Here is a 13,039-nt window from a genome sequence, read left to right as displayed (position 1 = left end):
AAGCAGTAGCTGACTAGAGCAGCTGAGGAAAAAGATCGTAGTATAACTAAATGGGGTAGTAATTGGAATTTGGGTGCTGGGGTGGAGATGCACCTCTATCAAAGGAGGTGTAAGGCGCTCCTTCCCTCTGCTAGCCTGCAGGTCACCCTTGGGCAAGGTGTAGCACCTGCTTAGCAAACCCCCCCCCCCACCCCCCGGAATCAGGGTCACATGAAGCCATGGGAGCAGGTGGTGAATATCACAAGTCCTGATTATGTGACGACTGATGCCAGACAGACAATCTCTGAAGAGTATTGATAATGGCTGGGGTCACTCATCTTGTAGAGACACTACCCAGAAAAAGGCAATGGCAAACTACTTCTGTAGACTTGCCAATAATCGTGGTCATGACTAGACTGTGATCGCCCACATCATATGACATGGCACATAGTGATGATGATGATGAATAATTGCAAGTCTCCACTTGCCTCTGGTTTTTGTGGTCAGGACGCTGAGGGAAATTACATTTGTTCTCCTTCAAAGTGGATATATATCCAACAGAGAAGAACCAAAATCACAATCTCAAAGTGAAGCACTCCACTTGACTGACAAGCTACGTTATGTCTAGCACAACCTCTGAGGTGAAAGTTCAATGGCAGTGAAAGTGTTAAATTATGGGACAGAAGGACCTTTAAACAACTTTTCACTTTTCTTCAACTAATTTTTAACACTCCCTTTGTGTAGGTGAATTATGACCAGTTAGAGAAGACACGTGAGATGTTGGAATATGAAGCAACAATCTGAAGGAGCTCAGTGGGTCCCGCAGGTTGTACGTGGTCAGGTATTGTTGGCTTTACACTGGGCACATTTTACTACCTTCCTCCAGTATTGATCTCCTTCACAGGAACACAGAGTCACTGTGTTATGGCTAATCATTAAATATTGAATCCTAAAGTCCATGCAAGGGGGGAGATGACTTTCCTATATCAGCCTCAAATCCCTTTTTTTATTAATAGCTAAAAACCATTCAGTCTGTCTTGCTGTATTCAGCAACTGAGCCTCTATACATCCTGCCTGTCAGCCTTTTACTTTGACACTCTAACCACAGCCAAGGTAAATGCAGTGATATTTAACCTGACAAACCCCCAAATGCCTTTCAGTGAGATCACATCTAATTTTTCTGAACTCAAGAATGTACAGACTCTTTTTGCTTAATGTTTCCATGTAGGACAGATCTCCACATCTCAATAATCAGATTTACTGAAAAAGGTCCTTGTCTGGAAGCTGTGTGTGAACTGGCTTCTTTAAATGTCTTATTATCTTCAAAAAGTTGGAGATCCCTTGAACACAAGAAAATCTGCAGATGCTGCAAGTCTAAAGCAACACACGCAAAATGCTGGAGGAACTCAGCAGGCCAGGCGGCACCTATGGAAAAGAGTAAACAGTCAATGTGTCAGGCTGAGACCCATCATCAGTTCTGTTGAGTTCCTCTGGGGTTTGTGTGTGTTAATTGAACAGCTTAACACATTAAAAAACAATTCTAAATCATTAAATGGTATAACATTTTCATTTCTTTATTTCTGCAGAAAAGCTGATGTACATAAGCTGTTTACCTGCACAATAAGTTCTAATAAATTTCATTGGTATGAATATACATTCGTGTTATAGCAGTAAGGTACCAGATAGAACCAGCACGTGGAAAAGAGGACGTGAAGCTGCAATTCCTGAACACTTATTTTTATATATTTACAGAGCTAGTATTTAAATGAAGAAATCTTACTACGCTCTACACCAGGAGCTCCCAAACTTTTTTATGCCATGGATCCCTACCAGTAATTGAGTGGTTGGGAAGCCCTGCTCTACACAGTGAAGAGGGAAGGAGTGGGGGATGTGGACTTGCATCTGAAGGCAAAGAGTTGAAAGTAAACACTGAACTTTAGTGCAGGCGAGGGAATGTGGGGGGGGGGGGGAGGAGAACATAACTGGGAAGTTAGCCAAGGGGGAAAACCTAAAGGCACCTACAAACTACAGACCTCACAAGGTTCTAAGGAACAGAGAGAGAGTCACTGAGGCAAAGTAATTTTACACAAGTGGCCCAAAGGTCCATGACTGAGGAAACATCCAGTATTACTGGAGAGTGGAGAATAAGGGCAGTTGCCCCAACTTATAGGTACGGCATTCCAGCTGAGGAAGCTTACTTAAACTTGTAAACAGAGACAGGGAGCGTCAGAAGGAGTGGAAAGTGGTGGGTGGCCAAGCGGACTCTGAACTGCTTCAAGGAAGGGGGCCCACATGGGGACTGTATGAAAAATTAATCTCTGCCCACAATGGATATTTATCACATTTGGTGTTTTAACGCCAGACATTAATTTCAGTATATTAAGACAACAAAATTTTAAACTTTAATTCTTATTGGGTGCCCAGCACCATAGCTGAAGGTTTTAAAAACCTACAACACTTTTAAGAGCAGAGGCTGGAGATATCAGTACATTCAAAACCAGCAGTTTCAGAGTTAATGCTATAAAACTACATTATCCTTAAAATAACAAACCCAGATCCGTAGTTTGCTTTCATATAAACTCATTTTAAATAATATACATAGATTTGAGTCTCTTTCTAAAAGCTATTTACTGTGCTCAAAATTGTAGGCTCTGAAAGAATTCAGTGAGCAGAGGTAAGCATTAAATTAAGAAAATCAGCAGAAGCAATCTACAAGTTACTGAAAGAATACCTTTGAGCTTTAAGGGATTTGAGAGTGAGTATAAAAGGGGGAATTGAAACTAATCCTGAGAAATGTGTCTCAATGTTACCTGCTTGAAAAGCAACCTGTCTAACATTCAAAGTTTATTGCAAAAAATTATGGATAAAATTTTTGCACATCATGTATCAACTCTACAAAATAACAAGTTCAGGAAGTTACTGCACAAATCCTTAACCATATGCCTACATGGCTCACAAAACCAAATTGAATACCAGCATTGTGCATGGGCAGCAAATGCAGCTCTCACTGAAATTAATACAAACAAGGTGTTCTATCAAATTTCTTTTATGCTAGTAAAGATTTTATTTTCTCTTGTTTAACATTTAATCTCTCCATTTCATTGATTTTTATTAAAGATAATAGATTTTTTATTAGTACAGAATTTACTCAGGTTATCAATCTTTCAAATTCTTAATGTGCTTGGGAACTGCTGGTCAATAGGAATACAGCACTTCATACTTTTGAAAGGAGTGGGGGAGGGTTCGAGTGGAATACTTGTTGGGCAAAAGGATGAAAACAATTCAAGCTCCCACCTTTAATCTTATTAGAATGATGGATACAAACCATCTCCAGTAGCTGTGGTGGAACTTGTACCTAGGACAGTAACTAATCGCAAGGTCAAGTGGACTCTTGTTTCTGGTCAGTGCCTTGTGAAGTACCATTCTGTATGGACTCCTGTAATGTAAAAATATCAGTGTATGAGGTAGCAATGTGTGCCTGCATCTCCAGTGTACAGAACTCCCACCATAGTGAGCTCAGAACAAAGAACACCAACAATGCAAGTTGGGTCTGCAGACCTCACATTACAGGGACCGTCTTGAGATTGTCTAGTGCTGCCTAGGAAACTGCCAGATGCAGGAAGAGAGAAATAGCTCAGGGTATAGATTAGAGTTCAACTGCCAGCTCTTGGGCCTCATCTAGTGGCAATCACTGCATTGCCTCTGTCAGTTTGTGTTTGTGACTGATATCATAGTATCAAAATGCATTCTATTTAAAATCAAAGAAGCTCCAGCTGCTGAAAATCAGCAATAAAAACAAAATGCTGAAAACTCTCGGCCATTCTCATACAGATTGGCTAATCTGCTGCAAGTCATCCATCTTCCTATCAGCTCAGATTCTCCCCCCCCCCCACCCCCACCACCCTTTACTCACTGGGCATGCCCCAAAGCCTTATGCTTTACAAATTGCTTCATTGTTATCACTGTAACTGCCTTCGCTTCATCATAATGTTCATTTTCTCTCTCTCTCCAAATACCCAAAGTCCATGGACTAGATGTCCTCGAAAATTTATCCCCATTGCAACCTGGCCTCATCCCATCTGAAATATTCTGTTGTCCTATTCATCCCCCACTCCTTACAACTTAAAACTAACTTCTTTTCTTTCTTTTCCAGCTCTGACAAAGGGTTGCTAATCTGAAACATTAAGTACATTTTTCTATTTGCACATGCTGCCTGGCCTGCTGAGTGTTTGAGCATTTTCTGATTTTATTTTAGATTACTTTTTAAAAAAAGCATAGAATAGGCCCTTCGACACTGCTCAGTAACCCCGATTTAATCCTAGCCTAATCACAGGGCAATTTACAAAGACCAATTAACCTACCAACCGGACGTCTTTGGACTGTGTGAGGAAGCCAGAGCACCCAGAGGAAACCCACGCAGTCATGAGGAGAATGTACAAACTCCTTACATGTAGCATTGGGAATTGAACCGGGTCACCTGTGCTGTAAGGTGTTATGCTAACTACTATGCTACCATGCCACCGTACATTGGAAGTTGGCAACTGGGAATTATATACTCCTGAATTAAACAGGATGCTCTTTAATGTTCCAGCCATCAGCTAAAGAAGTCCTATGAAATTATGTAAATTGTTTTAAATCTCCCTCCCTTGACAGTCCTGGACACCTTCAAAGAATTAGAATGATAACAACCATCACCAGTGACTCTGGTCAGTGTTGCTAATGTAGAGGCTCAGATGGCAGGGATTTGGGGTACCAAGCTAAGTGTTCCTTCTCCATTTCACTGCCAGGCTTTTGGAATCTATTTAGCCTGACAAGCCATACAGCTGACAAATGCTGGCTCTGCTTGTAATGGTTAAAAGTCTGGTAGCTCACTTTGGGAAGACATTATAAGCCATAAAAACTGAGAATGAAATACAAGATAACAAAATACCTCTTGCACTTTTTTTGTAGACAGCAGTGATATTGAACTTTGAATTCCGTTTACTGTGTCATTTTTCTCCTTCCTAGATGGCTTTTCACCTCATGACACAAACCCATGGATCCAGCACTGAATGACTGTGTTGCTTTTACTTCAGTCCTGGTTGCAGGAGATGCCTGTGGTCACTGTCTAGAACTGTGCTTCAGTGAAGGCTGTAGCTACTCTCTGTGTTTTGCATGGTGCAGAAGATCAAAGCTGCTCTCTATCCTGCCCTGTCTACAACCCTCAGTACCCACAACAGTCCATGAACTCATTTCACCAGTGCTGGCTTAGAACCACCCTGAAAGTTTCCGATCAGGGTACCTCCTACAGTAAAGATGACCCTGCAGAAGAGTTCTTGCATGCAATTGGCTTAAAATATAGATTCAAGCCAGTACACATTCTTATTTATGTGCTCAAATGTTTATACCACACATTGTACATCTGCTTTGTATGCTTGACACCATTTCCACAACAGGTAAGTCTCAACTTTGATTTAAAAATATAGAACTGTTATCTGGAAATATATAGTCAATTAGCCTTTATCAACTTTGTTAGATGCAGATCAAGACTTGATTTCTGATTGACATTTCTGGAAGTGAGCTGCATTAGGATTTAATAATAATATGGAATATAGGACTGTGGAATTATACCATTTGTTATTCCAGTTGATCTTTTTCCAGGACCTCAAGAACTGGAATTCTCTTTTCCTGCAATCCAAAACCACCGTTCATTTACTTGACCTCCACATTCCTACAAGGGATTTTGCCTTTTTTTAAATGATTCCATCTTTGGAGACTAAAATTCTTGCAGATTAGCTGGAGTTAAGTCAACACACCTTTCCTTACTCACTGTATTGGCTGTCCCAGTATTGCCCAGTGTCTATTCTGAATTTGTACATATTCAACTATTGTCAATTATTTTCTCACCTGAGTAAACTTGCTTCTTTGGTTTAAGGCTCAGAAGAGGACAAGTATTTAGGTTACTGTAAGACTCCTGAACAGACATCCACACTTGTAATCCATCACTAGTTAACTATCTAAATCATCAGCACTGTGAAATCTGCTCCATGCTTGGGTTCCAGCCACTCGTGTCTTAACTTGGCCTCCAGTGTTCACTTTGTCTCATTATAATTATGTTTTGTATCAATTATGCATATTGACAAAAGTAAAGTCTCAATAACCAGAAAGGAAACTCCATAAACACACATCAGCAGTTTTTCCACAGTATCATCATTACTTCCATCAGATCACAAATAAAGATGTCTTGAGCAAGAGAGAGAGAAGCACATGTTAAAGTGTACGTGTTGATCATTACAAGCACTTCTTGTCAGGTTAAGTTCCAGGAGGCACGATGAAGTGTAGAATGAAAAGGTGCAGAGAAAGCTATCTAGAAGTGTCTCTCGGTGGACGTTGAAGGATGGCATCTCTTCCAGAATCCAAAAACAAGGAATGACTTTTTTTTTTAATTAAATGCGGACTGTTGGATAGGCAGAGATATCCAACAGAAGGAACGTTTTATTTACATGGGAGTAGGGCCATAACTTCTTCCATTTGGTGTTTGACCATCTTTGAAATATTTCTTTCCTGAGCTTGTCCTGAAGTTGAGATTGGCCATGTCCTGAAGTACAGTCTTCTATTCATCTGTGGCCATGTTTGCTGGATTCAGTGCATGCTGATACCTGTCTTAATATATACCCATGCACGCACCCACACATACAGACAAGGCACTACTGCCCCATTCATACTATTGCTCATCTAATACCCGCAAACTCCTGGCTTTCATTGAAAAGATGCTGGTACTGGTTAAGGATGTATTCTACAATTTGGTTCTGATAGACCATGTGGATTGTGATGTTTCCACTCTCTGTTTCGGGTTTCAGAAGCGTGGGACCAAACACAATTGCCATACTTTGAGAGCTCATCCGATTTTGGCTGCGGCAATCTACCACACTAGAAAAGAAAACAGAGATATTGAAATAGGGAAATTTAGGAACCGCATTTGCATCTGCTAACTTTCGTACAACATAATAAAATTAAAGTTTCAATTTACTGTGAAGTAGCTTCATATTAAATTAGGCCCCCCCCAAAAAAATCAGTAAATAAATTGTAAAACAAGTATTAGAGTTTTTTTTCAAAAAAATGCAAGTTAACATGACTATTGTGAGACAACCTGAAGCTTTATGAAAACATTAAATGTCATCAGTCAGAAGCAGGACCAATGATAGAATTTTCTCTTCATGGCCACAGGGGCCAATTCTAATTGTGGCAACTTGCTGAAATTACATGCAATTATTTGGAGATATAGCACAGAAACATTTGTCTTACATATTCTTGAGCTAAATCCTCAGCAAAACTTGCCCTGGTATTAAATACCACTACCCCTCCTGCAGGCAAATTCCACACAACAAGCAGTTTCTGCATAAATAACTTGCTCCTAATTCATTATTTTTTTATGTCATTATTTGGCCTCCTCCCACATCTTCCCTATCTTTGCTGCATCAAATCTTCCATTCCATAAGAACAGGAATGGGCCAACTAGTAGTCCCTTGAACCCATTCTGCCATCCACTGAGGTGCTAGTTGACCTAATGCAGAAGCTGATAGAAGAATTGACTATTTTGCCATCCACCACTGAATTAGATCGTGGATGATCCTCTAACTCATCCACTTTTCCCAACGATACTGAAGGCCTCTGATTCTCTGCCAGATTTAACCCTGAATTGCTTAATAATAAGAGTCATAGAGAAGTACAATACAGAAATAGGCCCCTTGGCCCATCTAGTCCATTTAAAATGCCTACTCCAAATTGACCGACACGGGGATCAGAGCCCTCAATAATCCTACCATCTATGTACCTATCTAAACTTCTCTTAAATAATGAAATTGAGCTTTCATGCACCACTTACGCTGGCAGCTTATTCCACACACGCACACAACCCTTTGAGTGAAGAAGTTCCCCCCATGTTCCCCCTAAACATCTCACCTTCCACCCTTAAGCCATGACCTCTGGTTGTAGTCCCACCCAACCTCAGGACTGCTTGCATTTCCTGTCTATACTCCTCATAATTTTGTATACCTCTATCAAGTCTCCTCTCAATCTTCTACATTCTAAAAAAAAACAGTGCTAAGCTATTCAATCTTTCCTTATAACTCAGGTCTTCCAGACCCAGCAACATCCTTGTAAATTTTCTCTGCACTCCTTCAACCATATTTACATCTTTCCTGTAGGTAGGTGACCAAAACTGCACACAATACGCCAAATTAGGCCTCACCAACATCTTATACAACTTCAACATAACATCCCATCTCCTGTACTCAATACATTGATTTATGAAGGCCAATGTGCCAAAAGCTTTCTTTACAACCCTACATTGACGCCACTTTCAATATGTACCAATATTCCCAGATCCCTTTGTTCTCCCACACTCCTACCGTTCACTGTGCAAAACCTACCCTGGTTGATCCTACTGAAGTGCAAAACCTCACAATTCTCTGCATTAAATTCCATCTGCCATTTCTCAGCCTGCTTTTCCAGCTGACGCAGAACCCTCTGCAAGCCACGATAGCTTTCTTCACTGCCCACTACACCCTCAATCTTTGTGTCATTTGTAAATTCGTTGATCCAGTTAGCCACATTATCATCCAGATCATTGATATAGCTGACAAACAACAAAGGACCCAGCACCGATCCCTGCAGCACACTACCAGTCACAGGCCTCCAGTCAGAGAGGCAACCCTCCACTGCCACTCTGGCTTCTCTCACAAAGTCAATGTCTAATTCAATTTACTACCTCGTCCTGATTGCCGAGCGAATGAACCTTGACCAGCCTCCCACACAGTATCTTGTCAAGTACCTTGCTAAAATCCATGTAGTCACCATCCATCTACTTTGTTGGTAACTTCCTTGAAAAGCTCTATATGATTGGTTGGACATGATCTTATGCTTGTTTGTACTTTTATATAATTACCTACTGTATATACATGTAATTTTTCAGTGGAATTTCAAGTGGTTACAGGTTTTTACTCTAGAAACTTCTTGGTTTCAGAGGTGAGTATCACATTACTTGAATGGGGGCTATATCTTATTAGTTGATTCAAGCAATGGAACTTTGAAGTAATTTATTGCCATCAGTAAACTGGTATAAGACAACCAGACCATGTTGTTTACTTTCCTTCGTCTTCACCTTCCCATAAGACATAGGAGAAGAATTAGGCCATTTGGCCCATTGAGACTGTTCCATCATTCAATCATGGCTGATCCTTTTCTCCCACTCCCCAGCCTTCTCCCTGCAACCTTTGTTGCCATGGCCAATCAAGAACCTACCAAGCTCTGCCTTAAATACACTCAACAACCCCTGGCCTTCACAGCTGCCTGTGGTAACAAATTCCACAAACTTACCACCCTATGGCAAAATAAATTTCTCCCCATCTGTTTTGAAAGGATGCCCCTCTATCCTGAGGCTATGCCCTCTTGTCCTAGATTTCCCCACTATGGGAAACATCCTTTGCACATTTACTATGTCTCAGCATTTCAACACTCAAAAGGTTTCAATGACATTCCCACTCATCCTTGTTAATTCCAGCAAGTATAGGCCCTGAGCCATCAAATGTTCCTCATATGATAAACCTTTCATTCCTGCATCTTTGTGAACCTTCTCTGAACCCTCTCCAATGCTTCCTAAGGGTTCCTTTACCTGAAGCTCCATAATCACCTCTGGTTCATTACGTAACACACAATCTAGTATAGCTGATCCCCTAGTAGGCTCAACGACAAACTGCTCTAAAAGGTCACCTTGTAGGCATTCAATAAATTCACTCTCTTGAGATCAATTACCAATCTGACTTTTCCTAATCAACCTGCATGTTGTAATCTCCCATGACTATTATAACATTGCCCTTTTGACACACTTTTTCTATTTCCCGTTGTAATCTGTGGTCCACATCCCAGCTACTGTTTGGAAGCCTGTATAAAACTGCCATCAGGGTCTTTTTTACCCTTGCAGTTTCTTAACTCAACCCAGAATGAGTCAGCATCTTCCAATCCTACGTCACATCTTTCTAATGATTTGATGCCATTCTTGCCACCCCCTCTGCTGACCATTCTATCCCTCTGATACAATGTGCAACCTTGGACATTCAGCTCCCAACTCCAACCATCCTTCAGCCACGATTCAGTGATGGCCACGACATCATACCCGACAATCTTGAAAACTTGCACTCAATACCATGCTCTGCTTTCGCTATTCCCCATGCCTTATTTTGTTGTCCTTTTAGCGCTTAATAAAATGGCCTTAAGAAACAGGTTTTATGCCTCATTCTCGATTTCGAATGGACCTTGTATCAAAAACGCCACGATCCAACAGTTCCAAAGACTATTGACCCGTATGTGAAGAAATTTCCCCCTACTGCAGTCCAAATGATAAACTCCTATTACCAAGCCTTTGGACCATAATTATAGACTCTCAGATCAAAGGAAACCTCTCTTGATCTCTTGCCAGTGAATAGCTCTAATTATCATATAGCATCTCCTTGCTGCATGGTGGAACACTGCTTAGAGCTTCACAAATCTGGCATGCCGTGTCCATGTGGGTTTCCTCCCACATTCCAAAACGTATGGTGGTTGGAGGGTTAATAGGCCACTTTAAATTGTCCTGTGCATAGGCAAATAGTCGAATCTAGGGGAAGTCGATGGGAATGGGGAAACAATAAAATGGGTTTGACTAGGATTAGCATAAAAATGGATGCTTGATATTTGTTGAGGATCCAGTAGGCTAAAAAGGGGCGTTTCCAAGATGTCTATCTCAATAACTCCCCTGAACAACAATCAATTTGCTGGAGGAACTCAGTAGGGTGAGACGTATCTGTGGGAGAAAAGGAATTGTCTATGTGTCAGGTTGAAAATCTGCATCAGGATTTGACCCAAAACATCAACAATTCTTTTCCCCACACAGAAGCTGCTCAACCGGATTCCAGCATCTGTGGTCTCATTGTCCAGTAGGTATAGGTTCATCATACTCTACCTCTCCCAATGGGACAATCCCATCATCTAGCAATGACACCATTGAATCACGTGCTTCTTCACATGTACTGCCCAGTCCCCAAGATAACCAACTCATTATAGGGAGTTAATTGAGAATACATTTATGCAATGAAAGTTGACGGCTATTTGATTTTTCATACGGTGTCATTCAAAACTTCAAGACTCCCAGACATTCCCCAAGTAGCTTTATATGTCAATACATGGAATAACACAGCAAACAAGTTGCATACAAATACGAAAGCAGATCACAGGAATCAAGCACTCAATAGCAGGCTGATTACAGGGCAAAATGCCTGAAATATTTACATGACAAAGCAGACAGAAGCAGATTGACTGCCGTACTTTACTGTAGGTGTCCAGAGTGAAGGTGGAGATACAATATTAAAAAAATAGAAGAGCAAGGAAACATCTTTAGAAAGTCAACAATATAAGCTGGGGTTGAGGCGATGAAAAAGCAATAGGAAGATGTGTTGAGAATTATCTATATGGATCAACAGTAAGCACTGATATGAATTTGTTGGGCCAAATGCCCTGCTTGCCTGTGATGAATGCCTTTTTATTATTGGTGAGAACTTTACATATTTTCAAAATGATGAAAGAAATTGGTACAGAGAGAGGATTTTATATTAATTCCTAACCGCAATGAAACATTTCCAAGGCAGTTTGAGGCAAAACATTAAAGATACGGAAAGAGTCAAAAGGGAGAAATCATGTTATTTAAACTAAGTGCAAGAAACAGCAAGAAATAGATCTGAGAAAAGACAAATAGCAGGGATTAAGGAAGATTCAAACTCAGGTCTCCCCGTGTCCCCGTCCTTGTTTGTGATTTTCTCCTCTTCTACCTTCTGATTTTACAAAATGTCAAGAACCAACAAAGAGGTATCTGTCACAGCTGCAAATGTGCCTCTTCACATCACCGAAGAAAGCATTAAAGGCAAGGGCCAACAGAAAATCAGGCAGAGCCTAACTTCACATTCATCACTCTGGGGGATCCCCAACAATGTTTGCCATCCAGAATGAAGACTGTACTCACTTGCACAGGTGTTTGAAGAGGACTTGCATGGTATCATGGTTGGGTGCTGGAAGCGAACTGATTAATTCCTTCACATAATTCAAACGCTGAGCAAGATCCACCAGTTCTGCAAAAGAAATTGAGGAATTTGAACATGGAGATAATGAAATCCTAAACACAGATTTTTTGGAAGAAACCTTGGCTTTGCTTGTGTTACGCTGTAAACACAGAACATTGAGTACAGCACAGGAACAGTCCATTCAGCCTACAATGTTGTGCCAAACCAGCTAGAAAGCAAAATCAAAAACACCCAAACCCTAATCCCTCTTACCTACACCATGCGCCTATCCAAACATCTCTGAAAAGCCCCTAATGTATTTGCCTTTATGCCAGAACAGAGGCAGCACATTCCAGGGTCCACAACTCTGAGTAAAAAACGTACCCTCCTCACATCCCCCTTGCACTTTCATGTATACCCTCTGGTATTAGACATTTCAACCCAGGGAAACAGATACTCTCTGTCCACTCTATCTATTCCTCTCAATCTTGTAAACCTCTGTCAGCTCTCCCTCAACCTCCAGCACTCCAGAGAAAACAACCAGAGTTTATACCTACTAGCAGGCAAATTTAAGTCAACCAAATATTAATGTGAGGAGGACTCACATATAGCACAGTATTATTGCAGTAGTACATGTTCACATTTGACTTTGTGAATACAAATCCCCTTGGAACCACAGCAGCACTGCTAGTATAGTTACTATGTCACAGCTTCAGTGACTGGTTCAATCCTGCCCACAGGTGCTGTAAGTGTGGAGTTTGAACACGCTCCCTATGACTACATGGGTTTCTTCTGAGTACATTGGTTTTCTCCCACATCCCAATGATGTGTGGGTTAATAGGTTAATTGGCCAGTGTAAAATACATCTCATCTATAGGAGAGGTGAAACCTGGGCGTGCATTGATAGGAATGTGAGGAGAATCAAGTTATGACAGGATTAGCATCAAAATGGGTGCCAGTGCCTGAGGCTACATCCACACTAGACCGGATAA

General features: G+C 41.0%; 1 protein-coding gene across 2 annotated transcripts in view; it reads right to left on the bottom strand.

Moving 5' to 3' along the window:
• Nucleotides 1-1,532: 1,532 nt before the first annotated feature.
• Nucleotides 1,533-13,039, bottom strand: part of arhgap27l (Rho GTPase activating protein 27, like) — a 112,209-nt gene continuing 100,702 nt past the window's right edge. For both annotated transcript variants that reach the window (XM_073070677.1, XM_073070678.1), the window contains 2 exons: nt 12,011-12,116; nt 1,533-6,888 (listed from right to left, as the gene is read on the bottom strand). In XM_073070677.1, coding sequence (XP_072926778.1) covers nt 6,690-6,888; nt 12,011-12,116 — 305 coding nt within the window. In that variant the 3' untranslated portion in view covers nt 1,533-6,689. The remainder of the gene's footprint in view (nt 6,889-12,010; nt 12,117-13,039) is intronic.

Source organism: Hemitrygon akajei, chromosome 18, assembly GCF_048418815.1.
Source record: "Hemitrygon akajei chromosome 18, sHemAka1.3, whole genome shotgun sequence".
Taxonomy (NCBI): Eukaryota; Metazoa; Chordata; class Chondrichthyes; order Myliobatiformes; family Dasyatidae; genus Hemitrygon; species Hemitrygon akajei.
This window is presented reverse-complemented; position numbering and strand designations above follow the sequence as displayed.